Source organism: Varroa jacobsoni, unplaced genomic scaffold, assembly GCF_002532875.2.
Source record: "Varroa jacobsoni isolate VJ856 unplaced genomic scaffold, vjacob_1.0 scaffold_119, whole genome shotgun sequence".
Taxonomy (NCBI): Eukaryota; Metazoa; Arthropoda; class Arachnida; order Mesostigmata; family Varroidae; genus Varroa; species Varroa jacobsoni.
This window is the reverse complement of record NW_019213021.1, coordinates 180,856-203,768: the sequence shown is the minus strand read 5'-3', so window position 1 is coordinate 203,768 and position 22,913 is coordinate 180,856. Positions and strand designations below refer to the sequence as shown.

The 22,913-nt window shown below is 37.1% G+C and overlaps 1 protein-coding gene across 10 annotated transcripts in view; it reads right to left on the bottom strand.

The window, feature by feature from the left end:
* Positions 1 to 1,752: 1,752 nt before the first annotated feature.
* Positions 1,753 to 22,913, bottom strand: part of LOC111266744 (uncharacterized) — a 57,182-nt gene continuing 36,021 nt past the window's right edge. For 4 of the 10 annotated variants that reach the window (XM_022844473.2, XM_022844569.2, XM_022844576.2 and 1 more), the window contains exons 14-16: positions 17,449 to 17,802; positions 9,237 to 10,727; positions 1,753 to 3,025 (exon numbers count right to left, since the gene is read on the bottom strand). In XM_022844473.2, the coding sequence (XP_022700208.1) occupies positions 10,486 to 10,727; positions 17,449 to 17,802 (596 nt within the window). In that variant the 3' untranslated portion in view covers positions 1,753 to 3,025; positions 9,237 to 10,485. Of the gene's footprint in view, positions 3,026 to 8,505; positions 10,728 to 17,448; positions 17,803 to 22,913 lie in introns of those variants that run through there. The other 6 variants (XM_086971020.1, XM_022844560.2, XM_022844532.2 and 3 more) reach the window with 6 other exon arrangements.

Below are 22,913 nucleotides of genomic sequence, written 5' to 3'. Positions count from 1 at the left end.
TCAGCTGTAACACTGTACAACATTAATAAGCATATTATGCATTTTGCATGACGTTTCAACCTACTGAACGAAAAACATTTTTGAGGCCTTGCTTGCATAAGAATGGATGTAACTGGATGTAACTAAGATGGACGACTATGGCGATTCTGTTCGAACTACCTAAAATTTTGCGTCATGCTTGAGCTCAGCAAAATTAGAGATACTCTATATATATGATAACGGGCGATTATTATACAAAAATGCTTTCATTTAGCATTGCATGTCTATGTTGTAGGTAGTTATTCTGGATAGAAAGAGGAAATCAAGACATATGAACAGGACCCACAGATCCGATCTATCTTTATATATAAATATATTTTTCTAAAAAAGAAACATAAGTACGTGTGGGGAACGTAGAAGGGCCAGGCCGGTGTGTATACATTTTTAGATATAACATGAATCATCTTTGGTACTCTCCAAGCATACTGATTAATTATATATTATATAAAAATTGCGGTGTAATAGTATATGATCCCTAAGATTTCTATCTGACTTCAAGAAAAAATATTGGCTTTGGTTTATAACCAACGGTATTACAAAGGGTAGACAAGTAATATCCGTCTCAGTATAGTATCTCATCCGTAAACGTAACTTTTTCGGAATCACTCAATAGAATACGTTTAAAAACTGCCTGTTGGATCTCAGCTACGTTCTTATGTGGATATTTATAACCAATATTGCTTCATCGACAGAAGGGACTTCATTGTACATTTTTTTTTCTTTAAAAAATCTTTTCTATAAAATTTCAGGCTCAAGTTTTCCGTGATCATACATATACGGTGTTAAACTGAAAAAGATTTGTTGGTGTTGTGAAGTCTGATAGCTGCATTTTAATCGACACACTGAAGCAGCGGAAAACACAAGATCCGAATAAAGAATACCAGATTAAAAAAGAATGTTTTTGCTCCTATCTCAGGCCTTATTTCATGCCAGTAATGATTCAAAATGCTTTAATCTGTGTATGTGGATTATTTACATACCTCTTATCTATGAAAATAGCTAGATGAATTGGTACGTTTTGTCGACACGTGTTAGGCCATCCCGCTAATAAAACGTTTTACGATATGAAGGAAACGTGGAGCAACTAGTACTACGGCTAAGACAGGGTTCAGTTTTTTTTGTTTATTATCAAAACAATCTGTTTTTATGTGGTTGAAATTTATCTGTAATGATTATAGTATCGGTAATGATTATAGTAATGATTAATTAGATTTTATAATAGCTTGGTGGAGTGTGTATATGACAGAATTATTTTACCAATTATAGTAGCACTAAACTACGCACTACGAGCTAAACACGAAACAAGTATCTAGTGCTTTCATGACGACCACGAAGAGAAATAGCAATACGAGAGTTTACTAAGAAAAAAACATCGGTAAAACCTTAAATGGACCAAGAGTATGCATACGTTTTCGTAGTTTTCCTTATTTTCTTTCTATTTGTTGTTTACTGATCACCAAATTTTGCGTATTTCGTTAGAAAGCTGTTTGCTGTACACGATTGATGTCATTGCTTTCATTGAATTATAAATCACTATATTCGGTAATTATGCCCTTGTAACATAATCGTCCTATCCTCGCTATCAAATCCCAAGCTTTGATACTAAAAATATAGGATAGTAAATTAAAGGCGACTAAAATTTGGTATCGGAATAGCGAATTTATCAAAAGTAAGCCGTAAAAAGCTATAACCTAAAAATAAAAATTGGAAATCTAAACAACATTTGTTTTATTTCAGTCATTTCTAAAAATGTATAAGCATTACATTTTTCATATATCTATCAGTTTTCCAAAAAGCTAAAGTATCAGAGGTATTTAAAAAATAATAATGTAATATGAAGAAACAAGTTTGCTATTCATTGTTTTCATTACTTTTAAAAATGGCAGACTTGCACTATTGCAGACTGCAGGCCCGATTTAGGGTCAAATATTTAGTTTCTTTAACCCCTTCGGAGTAAATAGCTTTACTGCTTTTGGGATAAAACGCGTATAGGTGTACAAAGCTCTCGACAATCGTGGTGAAGTCACACAGCAAGCCCAATTCTCACAACGTAGTTCAGGCCAGATTCAGGTTTTAATAATTAGTGTGTTGATTGCACAAACGCCATCTGCAGTATTCGTAAATGTATTAAATAAATTTAGGTCTTTATCGTTTATACGTCGTAATATGTTAGATATTGACATATATCACGCATCAATTATGATACTACGTTTTGAAGGCAGCATGAACGAGTCCTTTTTGTAGATCCCAGGACGACATTTTCTGAAAACAAACTTGAGCTATACATGGTTTAAACTTCTTACGCTTTGTTTCTAAACGTGTAATTTCGGAACAAGCAAATTCTTCAACGAAACTGTTTGTGCATACTTCTAACATTGATGTTATTAAATAAAAGCACCATTCAATGCGATTACAGCTTTGATTCGAAAACTAAATCACTACTTTAAAATATTTTTTTTTAGTCTGTGAGTGACATTTCAACAGTAACCGTATGTTAAACGATATCGATAGCTATAGTCTCTCAGCAAAATACGCTACATACAAATAAAATTATATTTTGCACTGATACCAAACCGAAATTCTCAAAAATGCGGCCATAACTTTCTGCATCGAAAACCTTTGCATATCAAAGTTTCGATTAATTTTCGAGTCTTTTAAATCTAAATTCTAATAGGGACCCGCCTCCAAGGTAAACTTTTATGAAGAAACCTTGAGCATGAAAATTGGCGATAACTTAGATTGTCGATTTCGAAGTTTTTAATTTTGATGAGTACTCGTCCAGCGCAGAAGGATCGGATAATCGCCAATATTTGCTCAACTTTTCAAAAGGATGCACCGTTCGCCGTGTTTTAATCTAAAAATAACTGCTTTTGTCTAATACCTGGAGCATCGAATGACCAGCTCGCCAAATATTTTCAACAAATATTTTTCCCTGTTTTAACGCACCAGCTTGTATTTCACTTACTGCTTCGCCAATGTGCACCATCTGTAAATTTTGGCCGAAAGAAGAAGATAGGCAGTTTCCTTTAGTTGTATTTTCCTATTGGCATTCTCGGATGAAATATTCCATGTAACCTCGCATATACCTCCATGTTGGTTTACGGTTCAAGGCACGGATAAGAACCTTTTACTCAATCAAAAAAATAGTACCTACAACAATTCTCTTTTAGGATCGTTTATTTTTGTTCCGCGTAGATCTATAACAATCCCTTTTTACGTAGAATATAGTATTCTACGTAAAAAGTTTCGACTCCTGTATTTCTAAATTAACACTGTTGTCTTTTTTAAAATTTCCTATTGTTATTAGAAATCACTAAGTTTACTTAAACACAGGGTAGAAAAGACAAAATTTTACAGTTGAGAAAATTAAAAATAAGATTAAGTATAGAAAAGAATGCAATGACCGTAAACCTACTAACCCCTTCTATATTGGTTGAGGATAAATAAAAAATAGCTATAAAATATTAAGAGTATGGGGGATTTAAAGCTACTTTATATTTCAAAAATTCACTTTAAGCAGGCTTCTTTTCTAAACATGATGTTTGTTGATTAACAACTGATAATACGATATACAAGAGAATGAAACACTGCGAGGTAATTATGTAGAATCAATTCACCGGTTTCCAAAGAACTTCAAAAACTCTGCAGAAATTTCTGTAAACAATATATATATATATATATATATATATATTCCAAAATCTTATATAAGATCTTGGACAAAATGTCTTAAAAAAATCTATAAACAAGAGGGGTATCTGACGACAAAGTTGGGCAGGTGGTCATACGTAAAACTAATTTCAACCTAGTAGCCTTTATAATTTAGTGGAAACGGTGCTCCGAGATTTTAATTTCTTAATTTAATATAATAATAATTTAAATAATACAATTTCCAAAATCCCTTTTTCACGCTAGGTGGCCCTTGGACATTTATCGATTTTGAAGACCAGCAACGAAACGCCTCAGGGAGCCCAAAATAAATGACTTATTTTTAATGAACTTCTACTGGACCTGCTACCTTAAGAATAGCGCTAGAAGAATCAATATGATATAACGTTTTCGGGAGTAGTTCCAGCGTGCCGCCGTAAATGTACTAAATGCCGTTTAAATCGTTTAAATACCTGGTGCACCTTGAGATAGCTAAAAAATCGAAATATAATATTGTCACGAGCGAGTTTCACAGCTGGAAGGACAAGTGCTTAACTTACAAGCTAGGCAAACGTATACGCCGCTGACGACGGCTGTTAGCGAAGTGCTTCATATTTTTTGGAGATTTTGAAACGATCCAGCGCGCCCCATCACGAAAAACAGCATTAGTGATGGACGACAGCATTGTACAGCTCTTAGGTCCATTGGTGAGAAAATTTTTTTCTAACAGAATGCCAACGGCGATTTATGCGGTGTATAAAATAGATATCGAGAGCCTCACGTGTGAAGCAGAAGTACATTAACAGTACCTACAGACCAATGGCGGCGTTTCTTAACTAGTTGTCATAAATGCCTTGAATTGGAAACAGTGAATTACTCAGTGACATGTGTCATAAGTACAACAAAGGCAAATAACATAATCGTGAAGAAAGAGACTTAATATAATACAAAATTATCTGCTTTTAACGCTTTCCACACAATTATAAACGTGAAGTGGCCGGAAAAGTGCCTTCAACATTTTGAGAAAAATAAACCCTTTAAACGCGAGGGGTAAGAACCAAAAGGTTTACAATACAAAGTATTGAAAGCTTGAGGTACGGCCCAAGCTCAACCCTCTAACCTCTGTTTAAACCTGTCTGTAAAAAACTATATGAAAGCCGCCAGTCGTGACCGGGTTTACAACGAGAACCTCAAATGGTACACTATAGTGGTACTCAGCCCAATGGAGATTTATTACCCTATTAACGGTCCAATAGGGGAAAGAATCTAATTACGCCATTACCAGGGCGGGGAATATAAATATTTTTTTGTGTTAGAATCTGCTCTCCAACCTGCTAAGTAAAAAATTAAATGTTTACTTAAGCTTATATGTCATTCCAACGGTAGCAATCAAGGCTTTGGAAAGGGCGTGCGGGAGTCTCATGGCTGACGTCATAAAAGCACTGACTAAATCATGCAATGCACGTACGCGGTTTCCGCGCATTTCAAAGCAGCTTTTGACTCGGCGTCTGTAAGATTATGCTCACGTTGGTCCAAATGGAAGCCCTTACTAACGTGCTTAACTTTCTCACTGCGGCTCTACAGAATAACAGGACAACCATCGATAACAGAGTATCCGAACTTTTGCCCGACAGAAAACTGTCGACAAACTAACCTCATCTGCTCCATCTGTTGAAAGGCCCATTTGACTAATTAACAGGACCAAAGGGCTTAGTCGAAGTCATGCTAAATGGGCACCACGTAGTGATTTTAGGGTTGAACGTGTTCCAAATGCAGCAAGCTCCATGCGGGAATCACAGAGTTGGGATTGACGATGAATTTGGCCAAGACGGAGGTGATGAAGTTTACAAGACGAGGTAGGACAGTGGCCACTGACATTTTGTATCTAGCTGTATTGCCTCTTGTTCATGTTAATCAGGTTTCGTAAATAGGGTTGTTCATTTCCGTCAACAGAAGTATACCGCACACGTCTCCAAAAGATGCAGTAAGGTGGTTTCGGTCGCCAATCATCTCATCGTTTATCTCCCACAGCTGCTATTAGCGTGCTTTACCTCAAAATAGATTCGATTACAACGTAACAGGTACGTGTCATTTGAAAGGATCTCACAGCGGGAAACCCTAAACAACTTTTTTAAGAGAGCGCTGATACTACACGTAGCGACCCGTAACCGTCTCATGTATTTCTTAGCTGACTCGCCATAGCTATAAGAGGACCTGGATCGCCACTTCTCAACAGAGACGTTTAAGATCAATCTTCAAAAAGTTCAGATATTAATGAGAAATTCCTTACATTCAAATGCGATGAACAGCAAATGAAAAGGTACAAATTAAACGACTGTCGTGACACGCTTTGTCATGCATGGGTTACACCGTAGATTCTGTAAATAACGGGGCTTCGATAAGTTAGACAATATGTGTAAATGCTCCAGATATGAGCAGAAGTGTAATAGATCTCATACCGTTCGTGGCCTCTGATACCAATTTAAATACATCCACAAAATTAACAACGTTTAAAAACTCGTATATATACGTAAAAAAAAAGTATACTCGTATATGATGTATACAGCTATAATAATCTGATATTCATCTTGATCCTGTGATTTTGCTTATTAGCTTGTATATATGAAATGTTTTAGTACTACCAAAAAAGGTGAATAAGGAAAATTTTATTTCACTAACTCCTTCGGATTTTTTTTTTGGAAAATTTAGTAGATCTAGTAGCCCGCGACATGTCTTTGACGACAATTTGAACAGCTGAAGGACTTGATACGCTGGGAAGACTCATTCCGTGCAATGGTGAATGTTCATGTAGCTTAAGGATGCAACAACTTTATACAGCATAGTTTTAGCTTGATGCAAATTAGAGGGCTCCGTAACCAAATAAACATAGCAGCAGAAGCAGCAGAAACCAGATATATACCCGGTTTCTCTAAAAAAACCGATGCAGTTATCGTTCGATGCAGTATATGACATTTTTCGTTGGAATCCACTGCATGAGCAAAGAGTTTCGAGAATTGCTAATGCTGTTTTTTTTTGGCATTCTCCGTAACGACGATGGTAAGCAGTAACGATCCCTGAAAATACTTTACGCCTACGGGGAGCTCTATTGTGCACGCGAGGTGACTTCAGGTTCACTTGTAGCTCGCTTGTTGCTCTATTCCGTTGCGGATGACAGAGTTACGGACCGACCCGTAAGTTAAGGAAGCCAAACATACCTACTCCAATTTGCTTAATTTTTGCACCTTCAAATTGCTACAATCTTGGAACTAGATGAGTAAAAACAAGCCTTTGTTTGGTGTGACTTCAAAGTACTCTCCGTCTCTTAGTTTATAGCATTTCACGGCCATATCCACTTTTGCTTCTTTGGGCTAATTAATGTTGTTCTCCAAATTTTATCTTGATTCACAGAAGCATCACCAATTGCATTAGTTCACATGAAGTCCAAACTGAAACAATGCGAAGGTGCGAACAGAGTGTGAATAACAAGCCGTAGAAGATCACCGGTATGGGACGATTACGAAATTTGTAAATGACTCCTACTCCTACACCAATATGGATCAGAGGTGTCTAACTGAACCACCGGACCAACAGAAGTACCGATCCTGATCATTGAAAAAGAAAAAGGATAGGATCAAACAGCAGCAACAGCCAAAAGGACAATGCGCCAAACGTTTTAGGTAATCGAAACAGTTCTAAGCGATTCAGTCATAGCTATTTTGTAAGAATTGAGATCGATTTATATCTCCCGAACGATTGATCTTGCAATGATGACTGTATCCACATTCGCTGTCTCAATTTTACGCACTCGTAACTATTAGCAATGGCGGTCATTCTAAAATCGTCGCCTGCTACGACGAAAGTGGTTTGCCTTAAAAATAACTACGTAGTTATCTAAACAGTAAGTCACCACAGTGACTGTCTACTTGTATAAGAAGGCATCAATGAGCTAAAGAAACTAACCAAAAAAGAGAAACGTCAAATATAAGAATTAGCAGTTTCAATGTTAAAAACGCCTCGCCAAAAGAAAAAAAAGTTTGGATAACCGCTTTCTAATAAGCCCATAGTTGATTGAATTGGTAGGATTCTGATACGTCCAAAAATTTCAGTCGCTCGGATACCTTAACAATTTGTTAAGGTATCCGAGTTCATAGATAGATCGTCAGTGACACTACTTTTTCAGCGCTGACGTCGTCCTAAAAGTACAGCGACGCATCGGCCAGGAATATTTACTTTATGAACCCGACTTATCTTAGGTACGTCAGAAGAAAATTCAAGGGAAATGAAAAACACCTTTAAAGTAAGCTGCTTAGAAACAACTGTCTCATGATGGCTGACTGGTATCTCGCAATAGGGACCCAAGTAACATTTTAGTAAAATTTTGAGTAATGTCCCTAAAAACAAAAATAGTAATTGTGCGACTTGTCGTTACTCTTAACAACAGCTTCACACAGACTAGAAATTCAAGAGATACATAAGTGTGCAGATCTCTTTATCGTAGCAGCAAATATGCAAAACCCTATACAAACTCTCGAAGCATTTTCTATCGGCTGCCAAGCTTGGGGCATAGTGAAGGATAAGCGAAAGATGCGAGCGGTAAAGTTAAGGTTTCTGAGGGTTTGGGGCAACATATTGCACATTACAAACACATGAAGTTTTAAAACTATTAATAGACAAGAGACGACCGCACTGTAGCCGGAAAAGATATGCAACATTGCATGGACATGACAACCATATATGGTCTAAATAGTTCTGCCATTTGAAGATATTATTAGAAACGAAGCTACACATACGCTGTCAAAGAATCAAAAATAGCTATCATACTATAGTATGTAATGCTTTGCAAGAAGTGAGCATTAATGCCTTTGTTTATTAACATACTTGTTGTGTGTACATGCGTTTCGACACATCCGTACATACAAAACTGTAAATTATACATAGTCTGGCATTTGTGCGAGATAACCTTTTTCACTTTGCTAAAGCCTATCTGGTGCTAGCACTCAAATGTCTTTTAACCACAGATAATAAAACATCCATGTTAGAATCGTTTTCTAAGGTAAACATATTTAACAACAATTTCCTAAAACATACTCGTCTTGGATGAAAAAATTTGATTTTAGAAATTTGTTTATTCAGTTCCACATTATCTTCCCAAGTAAGCTAAACTAGAAAGTTGAAAGTTAACACTGTTTGCCTGCCAAGTATAACTGATCAGTAGTGCGTATTTTCAAAGTTTGAAAGCGCGTTATTGATCCTGTGAACCTAATATGACCTTTAAATATTTGCTTTTTTTTATTAAACATCTTCTACTCTGAGATCCAAGTTCTCAAAGCAAGAGTCGCTATATGCTTTTCATCGTCTCTTGAGGGAACCCAGTTCGGCAGCAATCAAATCTCTCTGCGTCTTCAATTGCTATTCAAAGTTGGTTAAAAAGAGACACGGAAAATGTCACTGTACCCTATTACATTCATGCAACTATATTTATTGTCAAGTCAAAAAAAAAACAAAAAAAAGGACCTGCTTTGTGCGTAAAGAGCATCTATAGTAAGACTCACCCTGTTTCGTCATCGCCTCCATCTTGGGGTGACCGACTTGAATAAATTTTATATATGTAGAGTCCTGGAACACTTGAGAGTACGCCACAAGCCTATATCACAAAAACGAACGCAAAAAGTACTAAGCATTCCTTTTTTTCATAGAAAAGGTTTAACAAAAATAGATTACTATTACGTTTATGTTTGCTGTCCGTTCTGTTTTCAAGATCTTTAACCCGAAATCACTAAAACCCAAACTACCGGCTAACCCAAACAGCCCATTCGCGGGTTGGCGTAAATTTTATCGCATATTTTGTAGATGACTACAGTTTATTATAAAATTTAAACGCGCTGTACAGCAGCTAAAGTAGACAATGGTCGTATTCTAATTTTATGCCCTTTCAAATAAAAAACGAATGTTAGCAAAGGCACACATTTGATCGCCAACGACTCGAATTATCAGAAAAACACATGGAACCTTAGAAAAAAACGCGCCGCTGTTGGCCAAAGTTCGCGTCATCTATTGTTCATCTAACTTTGCTTATTGTAGGATAAGTTTTGCAATCTCCAAAGTCGGGATTATGGTTCTGTTAATATTTTACAAATAATTTCGTAATTTATAAACAGAAAACATTATTTTTGGAAAAAAAATTTTGAAAGGAGAAATACTTGAACTGTCGATATGGGTTGTTTAAGAAGCAACCAGAAGTCACCTACATATAATAAATCGAGTGAAGCCGTAAGCAAACTATAAAACATCCGACATTTATAGTCTATACTAAGCAAATGGCTTTCTTACCAAATTCGAAAGCAGAAAAACTAAAACAAAAATTTTTAGTCACCAAGATCACTAACAGTTAGGAGCTACTCAGTTATCTAGTCTTTATGTTTACAGGATCTGTGGAATTTACCTTTGATTTTAAGCACTTTCTTGTTTTGACTTTCTCTTGAGACTCAGCTTAAGGCGACTGTGGATAAGAAGAGTAACTCAATCAATAAGCTCAATTTGGTTCCACCCAGTAGTATTTGTATACCAGGATAATTGACCTTGACTAAAATTCAATTACTTTTTTTAATTCTGAGAAAGCTATACAGTTTGTCAGTTTTTAATAATATTTTGGTTACTTTACGCAATAAATACAAATTCACCATATTGCTAACAAGTTTGTAAAAGGCATGGTTTTTGAGTGCCTGTTCTCCAGGGTCCTCTAAAGAATTCTTCGATTATGGATAAGTACAGAGACAACATAAACCGAATTAATTCGTTGTATTAAGTGGTAGCTCGATGGCGTGGAGGCCGAGGCTTTCGTTCGCTTGATGGTCTTGAAAGGTGTGTTTTGGTGTCCCCCAGATTCATCATTGTTCCGCTGAGCATTGGTCCGGAGCCCATTAGAGGGAAATATGAGTGACTTCCTGCTATGGTGTGTCTACGTTCGAGGCGAGATTTCTTACGTCGAGCGCCGCCGTTTTCTGTTCCACTTCGATTACCTTGATCGTCTAGCTGAACAATTGCTGAAATTCATATACGGACATAGTCGCATATCAGTTAAGTAACAGTACAAAGTTTTAACAATTTATAGGTAAATTGTCAAAATTTCGTTTTTGCTCAAGTATGAGCACGAAAGACCGTTTCTTCATACCTAACAGATTGGCTGAAGTTTTACTGGATTATATACGTATATATATTTAGCAAATATTTTAAGCTATTCTACAGGCACTTGCCTTACGAGCGCCAAACTGTCATCGGATTTTGATTGGTAAGCACATTCAGTTGAGTAATCAGGGGATTGCTGGATAAAGCCAAGCCTCTACACCAACATGTGTTATAAATCTTGAGTTTACATGAAATAGGTTGCCCAAAGGTTGCCTCAAAGTAATCTCTTTTCAGTGTGACTAGGGGAAGTTCTCATAAGCAGTTTTGAGTTGCGAAATCAATAAGTGGACCGTTCTCGGTTAAATATGAATCGAACCATATATATATATCCTATAATAGCTGGAAAAGCAAAGGCTTTGATGAAATGAATACATGCAGGTATATCAAGTCGACGGGCATATAGTAAAAATATATATAATTTTACACATATGGTAAAATAGAACATCTGATCAGTTATTAACGAGGTTGTTGTCATCTTAGTGCTGACAGATAATGAATAATTAAGTGTTGTAACGCCATTGAGTAACAGATATGTTCCGGTAGTCAATATCTGAATACACCTGCGGACATGAAGTCTGCTTTTTTTCGAGATTCAGTATTAGCTGTTGCTCTCCTCAATACATGGTTGCCAAATATGTTTCCGGTCTCATTTAATATATTTCCTTTTTCTCTACTAATCGTCTACTGGTAGCACTACTGTTAAGTACCAATCGATATTGGAATAAGGGATATTGAAAAACATAGTTGACTTCTATTAATATAAACTACATCTAAAAGAAAATTTGATACTTGCTTTACGTCAATGTAAATCAAGACATCCCCGCGCGCACGTTTATTAAACAACGTTGCTATACGCTTCGATCATGGCTTCAATACCGAGTCTAGCAAGTTTATTCCAAGTTAAATTAAAATGATTTCTGCTATAAAATGCATTCCCTAACTTTACGAATAAAATTCCAGTGCTTTCAAGGCACTGGAAGCTATTTGTGCAAATACTGTGAGATATCTTTCCATCTCTTGCACGATCCTCGTTGTCCTTATTATAGACAGCTTGTAGGATTTGGTGGGACGGAACAGAACATCGTACGGGAATGACAAAAAATTTACAAAGGCCATGCAGAAATAAAGTCATCCCTTTCTGAGATAACATTTAGCTACGTGAGGCTTTCTGTAGCGTCAGACAAACCGTTGACAAAAAGCCTTTTACCCTGCAACTTTTAGCGTAACTCTATCGAACTGGATCAATGCAACACAGGTTAACGGATTCATACCTACCGTCCAAACGGCCCACGAAGGCCACAAAAAGCGAAGGAAATTAGTAAACAAGGTAAGTTTCTTCCAAGAACTCGAATCGCTTAAAGTAACAATGTGTTTCTACTTAAAACACCATAAAAAAAACAAATAATTTTTCTGCGAAATGCCGTTACGCTTTTTCATAATAACAATATTCTTGTAAGTCTACACATACTTTCTAGCGATGTTCCCATTCATTTAGTCCATTCAAATGGTAGGTGACATGCTGATCCGAAAAATATGCGTCTACGAATATGATGACTTTCTTATTTGATGAAAATCGGTCCTTGAAGCAACCTTAAACCAAAATTTGGTCAGTCAACTCGAACCCCATATTTATGAATTTTTGCTATCGCGACCACTGAAGTACGCGTTGTCATGGTAAAAGAAGACTTTCTTTATCTAATACGATTATTTTTACCTTCAATGAATTAACGATACGTAGTGTCCCGCTGCTCCATTCCTTTTTCCAAGCTAGTTAACAAAACAATCCCATAATTCATTTCAACAGCCTTAGCTTTTTCGAAGCCGATTTACCTTTTGCGATGCCTTGGTTTCCGGAGTCGACTATAACTTGACGTTAATCCACTTCTTAGTCTTATTTTTTGCTCAAACTCGTTTCAACAAGTCTTTATTCCACCTCTTTTTGGCACTGACTGGGTAAATGCTACATCCATCTAAATCTTTAGCTAGTATACGACAAACACGTTCTCTTAATATTGCTGTTCCCATAGTCTAAATTTGGTGGTCGTCTAGCACCATTCGGCGAATTCGGCCGATGAGATTTATAATGGTTGCAATTTTTAGCTGGTTTGATATTCAATTTCTTTCAGAAACACTTATTAATTAACGAAAATGATTTTTAAACTATCCAACACAACTTAAATGTTTGCAGGCGTTGTTTATCGCATGCGCAATTATATCACCAAAATATTTTTAGCGAGTAATATCACCTTAGTGTTGCATCCTAATGCTACAGACTTTTCATTCTATTGCTGTGTAGAATGCCCAAGAAATTGCCGGCAGATAATGCTCCGGAATAAAAAACTTCTATGCGTGCTTTCATTGTTACGTTCGTCTACCCGGCGTTGTGTCACAGACCCTTTTAAAATCATCTCACACGAAAAAAATGAAGAAATCAAATCACAAGATCTACACACGTGCTATGCGACGTCTTACCCTATTTTGTTGAAACCAGGAGCTGTTCGTACCAACTGTCTCAGTTTTGGGCCACAAAATAGCTTGCAACGTGTCATGATAGAACTTGTTACTGGGTATTGGTGCTATATTATCGTTTCTTAAGAAAAAGGACCTGATGATACCTTAGCTCCACAAGCCCCGTTACAGTGATTTTTTATAAATGAAGTGGCTGCTCGACAATTTTGTTTATTTACATAACTACTCAGCTTCACGGAGTGTCACCATAATATACTCCCCGTTTGATAAAAGAGCTAGGTTCGAAGTGTAGCTTTCCGTCATCACAAAACGCCAACTCTTTAGGCACGCTATATACATTACATATATATATATATATACACATATATACGTTCACGCCCGTATAAGAGCTGAACGACTGGCAGTCGTTTCAACCAAAAATCAGTCCGCTTCACTTCGGTAGCAGCGGTAAGAGTACTGGCAATATGGACACGCTAGTAAACCGAGCCGTAGCGCGACTGCTGGCCCGATCCGAACGCGTTTCGACTTGCGCATATGGGATTTTTCAGACAAGAGCTTTAGAACCCTTTCCCTTTCTAGAAAGTCGACTGTTACCTTTCCTGTTATAGAACAACGCGGGTACTTTCGAATGTCAGTTAAAATAAGCCGGCGCATGAATCTCGATCCATCAACTAATTAGCTCTTGGTAGGCGACAGAAATATTGATGTTGCGCTAGAAAGATTCATAAAAAGTTCATATTTAAAAAAAGACAATACGTTGGACCAGTCCTAAAAGGTCACGACCAGTCCTTAGTGGTTCCTGTTTATAATCGGGACCATGCCAAAGTAAACAAGATAATACGCCGACTGGTAGCATGCCGTTTTTCAAACAAGGAAATATGAGTTAGAGTACACATGTATGTACGTATGTGTACCGCCTTGCCCTGGTAAGAAAGTCAAACAGATACGTCTCTTTCTACTTGAAAGGTAACAGATCTGCGAATCCGCCGTTTGAAGTAAATGTGCATCCATCTCCCTAGGCAGCAAGAACGGCCGCGATCACTACGTCTGCTGTACCTTTAGCACGATATGCTATCAGAGTGGCAAGAGACCGGTTATGTGCGGATCTGCTACCACGTACTCTTGCAGGACACATTTGACAGCTATAATAGATCTATAGCTAATAGATCGATATGTCACCCAATGGAGTTTATTTTGGAAAAAATGTCCAGTCTGACACGAACTCGAAAGCCCTCGAAAGGTCTCTACCACGAGACAGTGAATTCACTACTAGTCCTAAGATAATAAGCAGAATTACCAAGGAATGAAAGAACACGGATTATAGTTTTACAGGACATAGTAGTTTGTCAGAGATACGAAGGGAACCATTTTTTTTTTCGACTAAAATCAGTGCTGATGTAAGGTAATTTTTGAAATATGTTATACTACTGAAGATTCTAAGCCTACGTGTACCATCCAATTTGATCCAAATTTTGCATTCAGCGGCCTCTGGTTTTCACCTAGTATAAAAAACTCAATGGTTCAACAGTTCTCCACGCGATTTGATAAAAAAAATGATGTCCTATTCTCAAACATGTTAAAGTTGTTGCAGTTCTCCGGACAGACTATAAAAGTGCTAGTTAGAAATATGGGGATATCATGTTTAGAGAGACACTGTAAGAGAGTATTACTTAGACAGACAACTCCGCTGTGCGGAACCAGGCTGAAAACCGTTTTAAAGCACTCGCTATTCCAGAGCAACTTAGCAGGTCCAAAAATTTGGATTTAAACTACGCTTAGTTAATATATCAAATGCAATAAACCTTTACATATAGCGGCTACCTAAGTTTATAGTCTTATCCGATAAGATTATAAATTTAGGTAAGCGAAAGGACACTCGTAGGTAATCATCGATTACGCACGATGCCATCGTCGCTCTTTGTATATGGCCTAGATTGAGGAAAGCAGAACTCTGCAATGTTCCTCATATTTGTCAGGTTAAAGTTCTGACTGAAAAGTTCGTGTTCATAAAAATTGAGAGAATTTTAAACAGATAAGATTTAGTACAAGAAAAATTAATGAGGTAGAAAAAAATAGTATAAAAATAAAATATGTTGATTAGAAGAAATTATTTTAATTTTTCTTAAATTTAATAATTTATAATTTATTAAAATATTGAAATATAAATAGTTCTATTTATAAGATATTGCATTAAAGGAGAAACATGAAAAATAAGCTATATTCCTTAATAGAATATATTATGTATATATATATATATATATATATATAAAAATCAAATTTCAAATGCTTCCATACCTTAAAGAAAGCGTAGACGAGGGAGAAAATTCCGTCGTCGACGCCCTCGAAGAAGCCAATAATAGCACGCTAATGCAAATTACTAGCACACATCTTTTGTGTATTAGCTTTAATGTGCAAACAATACATCTTCTGTCCCTTATGGTTTAAAAGTCAACGCTTTTTGATTAATTTGGCCTAATTTAATGAGCTTGGCTTAGAGCTAAAAGGTACATAACGTGATCTTCATTCCCACACACAAAAACAACAAAAAAAAAGGAAACGTTCATTATAATCTGATAGCTGAGAAATATGAATTCGGACCTACGTTGTCGAAAAAAATGACCTGAGCTAATGAACAAAAGCATCTTCAGGCCGATAATGAACCTTAACACGGCACGTTTTTCCATGGGTTTAGGCGGTATATTGTATATAATGTTAGTATTATATATATATATATATATATAATATATAGCAAATTGTTGCATAAAATGTATACCGGCGGGTTCGGTGCAATACATATATTAAGGAAAAAGTGTAGCAAGATAATCTGTCAGTAAACTCAAGAGGCATATGCTGTTGCAGTTAAATTTTCCCTGGTTGCTAGCGTTTTAAGATATTACCTTATTTCGAGATATTTCTATATAAATTCTGGTAGCTTATGAATAGTACCTCAAAAGTGGGAAGTTCAAATAAGATTTTGCCAAAGAACTAACTAAAATAGGTGTTACTTGTTAAGCGTGAGAACAAATATAGAATGCAGATGTAGTGAACATTCTTTGAAATCATTATGTTCAGTCATAAATAAAACAAAAGGAAAAAACATCGTATAAGAAGTTTTCTTAAAATGAAAAAATCTGCTTTATCAGATCGCCTTCCCATAAAAGAAAACCGTTGGTCAGGATGTCAAAGGTGACGACAACTAGCACACGCGAATTGACCCATCAGCTTTGCTTAAACCCATAAGACTAGAAAATACCTCGGTTAACACGTTTAGAATACAGTAGTCTATTTGTTCATTGAAAATAAGCAATTCTTTTAATTAAATAAAGGTGAGGTATTATCCAACCTCTCCGCCCTAGACGGATTTCAATCTTGGAAACCAAGACATTTTCACGGGCGATACCCAAACATCTTTTTTGGATTAGAATTCAGATTAAAGGGTTCTATCAAAATGCCATAGTGATATACATATATATTATTTAGAGAAAAAAGTATGGCTTTAGGTAAGCCCCAACCTTTAGTCTTTTTGAACTTTTTCAAGGTTTTTGAGGATTGTGTTGGGTGCTGCATTTTTGGTACCTTGTGCATGTTACCAGAGCAAAACCTGGAATATTTTATATGTAGCACATTTTAGCGATAACTTTCACCTACTAATATCACTCGACGAACGATTAGTACTAGAATGATATTTACGGGTTTAAGAAGGTACCTTCAAAATTGTTAGTAAGTGGTTCAGATCTTAAATTGGAGATAAAATTTAGTGGCGGATAATTATGGTAGGAGCTGGTTATGTTGAAGAACATATCTGTTACAAAGTTTGTGAGTTGTATTTGAAAATTACGGAACGGTACACGAGATGAAGTTGATCGAAATTTTAATCGAAATCTACAAAAGCTGGCGTATGCTGCAATGTATGTAATTTTCTACAAATCATAACGGTTGTCTGTACAGGCGATACCGTGTTGCTTAAGCAATTAATCGTAATGTAAGTATAGAATTGGACTTCAACTGGCTTAGGTTTAAAGGAGGACGTGACCTAGACTTTTTAGCGCGTTTAAGGAATTAGAGCTTACAGTCGTGGTACATCTGAGCTTTCATCAAAGGTTCACTTACATTTGAGTATTTTGGACGAATTTGGGCTATAAACAACACCATTCCGATTACTTCGATTAGCGTGTTGCTGCTGTCCAAGATTTCGACCACTTCTAGCTCGAAGCACTACCATTTCTCCGTCACCTTTACTACTAATGCCAGTGGCTAGTAACGATTTTCCTATTATCAATCTCTCTTCAGCATCGTTATTGCCATCGACTGGCACGGTTTCTTCTTCAGCTGAGTCGCACCTTTCTCCGTTCGGCACGTGACCGCCAGTAGAACTAACGGAAATTGGAACTGCACCACTCGGCGTTACCGGGTAGAATCCAGAGACAGAATCGACCATATTCTGGTTCTCCTTGTCTATGTTATCTGCAATCCAACCAAGCGACAAACGAGCTTTATGTTTACTGGTACACATGATAGATAAGCAGTTCGACAAACTTATTGAATTGACTCGACACAGTTGACGCTTGTTAATGGCTGGGTGCAAAGGATTATTGAACTAGCCTAGTGCAAAACCCTTAGAACGGGTTCCGCTGTTAGCTGGATCACAGTTTTGACCTTTACCGACATACTCACACTATTCTTTTGACCATGCTCCCTATTGGTTATACAGACTTTGTTAAACTCACAGCTTAGCTTAAGTAGTTAAAACTGATCAAAGTGCATAAACCGAACGTCGTATTCCCTACACGCCAATGGCAGCTCTGGATTACAAGTTCCTTTTAATCGCCGAGTTTATCCAAGAACGATCTAACGCGTGTCGTATTTATACTACGATTCTGCAGTCGCTGTGATCTGCACTTTGCAAGCAATTTTGTTCTTCATAATTTGGAAAGAGGCGTCTACCGGATCGGTAAAAAAGAAAAAAAGTGTGAAATAAAACTGGTAAGAGTAGTCAAATATACGATATTACAGGCCTAGATCAAGCAGCTATGGTAACGTGTTGCCACAAGACTGAATTCGTTTTACAGAACTGGTCGCGGCGCTTGTTATCTAGCTTGTGGGATGAATCGTTTACAGCATACGACCGTGATAACAAAGGCCAGTGGTTATTTCGGCTAATGATGACGAAAACGTTTGTTTGGAAGATTTATAGATGTCATACAGAACATTTCGGCAATAATAAGATGCATTAATGAAAATGAATATATAATTCTCCTGAGAGTACTTTCAATGACCACCAAGGAATAAGGCTTTGTGAAGTAAGTTTCCAAATCGGAAAAAATATTCTACGCTACATACGTTTTTGTTACAAACAAAACTATACATTTCCATAAAACTATTTGCACGTGCGTATCCTTTCTGACGCTCAAATGTATCTTTGACTCATCATTTAAATCAACACTTGTTTTCCAAAACGTTTCCTCTTTAATCCGAAATGAACCTTTTAAAGGTTGTTGTGCATCTAGAGCTATTAGTTGTGTAAACCTTAGATGTCGCTTAAATGCGCTGTCCACAAAATACCCCAGTAGATCTAATTTTGGGATGAGAGCAGGCTAATGGTTTTAAAGATACAATGGCTCAAAAAAGATTTTGAAGATACTTATTGTTTAAGCTAATCTGGGTGACCCAATCAGCCATTGATATTTTGCTTGTCAAAAAGGCCGTTTATATATAAAGATTATATCAAAAAGACTCAGGTGGCAAATCAAAAATGGCTCTTTGGACCATTTCGATGAATGCCACATGAAAACTGGCGATAACTTAGACCACCGATACCAAGAAAGAAGAAAGTTTAATTTTTGTGGAGTTCGTCTCATGTGGATTGCATTGGATTATAACCAATCTTGACTCGAATTCCGACAGCGACTATTTTTAATCGCAATGGGTTTGCTGTAAGGACTGGCGTTTTTCTGGTACCAAAGGTAACATATAAAAGCATGTCCACTAAAGCAAACAGTTTGGTAAATATTTTCCAAATCTGAACATTTCATTTTGCGCGAGTACATATATATTATGCTAGTATAATAGCAACTATAACATTACATATAAAATATTTCATAAAAGAAAGACAGAAAAAGGTAAGAAATTAGAACATGAGTGTATAGGGCAAGGTCATATGTACCTACTGACATCAAAGGTCTTCACATCGTTAAAAACGGCAATCTTCCCGTAGGTCGTGGTTACTGAGTATTGATAGAAAACGTATCACGTACCGAGTAGAATCGTGTCGGTGTGTTCGTCCACCGTTTCTCAAAGTGGGGTTGGTCATCACACTGACTATGTGGAAATCTCGATTAATCCTGATAATCCCTGGTTCGTATTCGCAAATGAGGTTTTATCGTCGTTTTGTTAGCAAATAACAACAACAACAGTAGACAAATGTGTTCTTAGCTTGAAGGTCCAGAGTGCGTACAAAGTAGACTGGCTTTGTGCAGTAAGCTCGGTCTGTTCATTCACCGTGAAATATTATTATATAAGGGCATGAAGTGCACCTTCTAAGTCCATCTGTAATAAGAACTTTTATGGGTCTTCAACCGTTGAGACAGTTAATAGAATCTTCTGCGCCCTTTGTGTAGTATGTCTACCGAATTGCTCTGCACTAGTTGGCAAATATAGACAAAACAAAATCTGAATGAATTAGAGATAAGGTACTCGTCACTTTATCATAGAGCCACAGGAAAAATATATTACTTAGTAGACTATTGTGGCGAAATTTAAGTTTATCAATGCTTGTCGAAGATGATGCAGACTCGTAACAACAAGAGAGATAAAATCGTCGACTAATAAACTAGGAACTCCTGACAGGTCACGCCTTTCCATCTCCTCCAGCAGGCAAATAATTGTTAAGAACATAAGAATTATCAACTTAGGCCACTCTTGTCGTTTGACCAACTGGAACAGAGCTCAGCAATTCGATTATTTAAGAATGACTTCGTTTATCTTGAGTATTTCTCAGTTGCTCCACAACATCTTGAGGGCGTCCCAGTGCATGTCGGCTAAAAAAACGATGGATTTCATATCAAATAAGCCATATCAAATACAGATTAGTCATCAGCGAATACCACATGCGAGTATTAATGCAGACCGCGAAAAATGCGTTGGATACATTTCAGGAAGATCAAAGTAGCAGCGTCAGTAACATGCTACGGTCAAAAGTCGTGCAGAAAATAGCCCGATGGTGCAAAATCTGGGTTAAAGACGGGTGCATTGAAATTTCCCATTCAAATCCTCTCAATTTTTGCTAGGTAGGTAAATACGCGTTGTTATGGTAAAAAGCGACACTATTTTTGCTGAGTTATTACGGTCGATTCTTTTAATAGCTTGTTGCAGTCCTTTTAATTGTTGACCGTGGAAACTCGGATCAATTATTTTGTTAACTCACAATGCACGATGCTTTTCCAATCCCGCCAAACATCTAGCATCACCTTCTCCCTCGTCAATCAATTCGTCACAAAAGATGTGGAGCTTTTTTGTGCTGTGATTATGACCTTTTTCGCATAATATTTTCGTATGTCATGCATTTTTCATCAGTCAGATTAACCGCTTTTGAATCTCTCTGGCTTAATCTCAATGAGTTACGCAGGTGGGATTATGACGGGATAATTTATCTTGCGTCAATTCACGTTGCACCCAAACGTCGATCTTTCCTCGAATTTTTTAGATAAATCATAAAACTGTGGTAGTGATGAATGTTAAGCTCGTTGGCGATACTCATTTGTTGATCTTGCTCAACTTATTGCAGCATTAATTTCACAAACTTTCTTCCTAATTGGTTGACTACTACGAGAAGCGTCCTTCACATCCAGATTTCTAAAACAAAAGCGACAAAACCAGTTTGGAGCCGTTACCTCCGATAACGCGTCTGAACTTAATCTTTACATTGTGCCTTTATCGTAATAAACTATAGCGAACGTCACTGCAGAAATTCTACTTATTTTCAAGGTAGTCTATCTGAGGTAGGACATTTGAACAGTGTTGGCTTTTCTCAAATCTCAGCTTTCAAATGACGCTAACGCCGACCGGCACGGCTAATAATTTAACAAATAAATTGTAGATATTACGAGAGATGGTTCGCGAAAGCTAAAATTGATGCAACAGTTCGCTTCTGCCAAATGAAGGATGTCGCCCGGATACCACTTTAGCAAAACATGACTCTTCATTAAAGAAGCATTAAAGAAGGCTTTATTAGACTCGTCGCGAATCCAGTTAGGGGGCATTACATTTTCTACTTCGAGTTTCGACTGAATACATTGCGCAAGCCAAATTATAGGCAATTTCATACAGCCACTGAAACCATCTGTTGTAGAGAACGGTATCTTGACCTGTTAGATTACATAGAGTTCATTATGAATGTAATGGACGTATCATGGAGCTAGGGAACTGCGAATGGATACAGGAAATATTACCAGGCCAGGAAGACGTTTTTAGAGGTGCGTGACTCGGATCTTATATTCCGTCAGCATTGAAACAGATTTATCCTCACCTTGCGATAACTAGAAAGCAAATTATGCTCTTCCTGCAGCAGAAAATGCCTCCTCTGAAGAATTTACAAGTATTAAAAGATTCGACACTTAAGTTGAAGATGCCACTTCGCAAACGAGAGTTTCTTGAAAGCCGTCCTCTCTGAGTACGCTAGGGTCACTTCTCGACGCGACATGCAGCGTTACCACATAGAGTTAACGACTCAACCTGGTCGATGCTGGAATTTTTCTGTATTGCCAACTGCTAGTTCAGAAAGCTGCCAGGATCTGGTCCTAGCCATTTTCGTGGCTCACTGTACACATTTTGCTTAAATCGTTTGGGAACCGCTTTAATACTTAAACGGCGGGGTACTAAGGGGAACTTGTGGACATTGCATTAGACGTTCGCTCTGTGCTGAGTACTAATGAATTGTCGATTACGCTTAGATATGCATTTTTGTGGGCTTGTACGTTGGGTTCTAACTGGTCAGTGCCCGAGGGAACACTCCCTTGTGTACATTGCGTGGGAAGTCACTTACATCATTTTATTTTTTCTTTCGCAAAGCACAGATTTACCTTGGGATGCCACAGATGTTTGGACAGTTTTATCATATACTATCTTCTCAAGTAAGGAATTACTTGAATAGTTGGGAATAACTATATAAAAATGGTTAGCAGCTACTAATTAAAGGCAAGTATATGAAAGAATTGTGCTGTATTAAAAAATAGTCTCGGATACGCAGCATGACGCAGAATAAAAACAATCACTATTTTAAGATTCTATAGAAAAACAAACGAAACGAGTCAGGTTCGCTTTTTAACATGGCCAAATGAAAATTTGTAGTTATTAAATATTTCTATTTGAAAACTCAGGATGTGACCATAAAACTAGGTTTAGCATGAAGCAGTTTCGACCCGAGTTGTAGTTCAGTAGTTTAAATGATACGGAAATCAAAATACAGATACAGAAAAATTATTAATGATGATAAGTACCCTGGAACCAAGACGGCGTGACGAACGTTGCTTAGCGTACTGTAAACCTTTATTGCCATCCATCTGGCATTTTGTCTACTA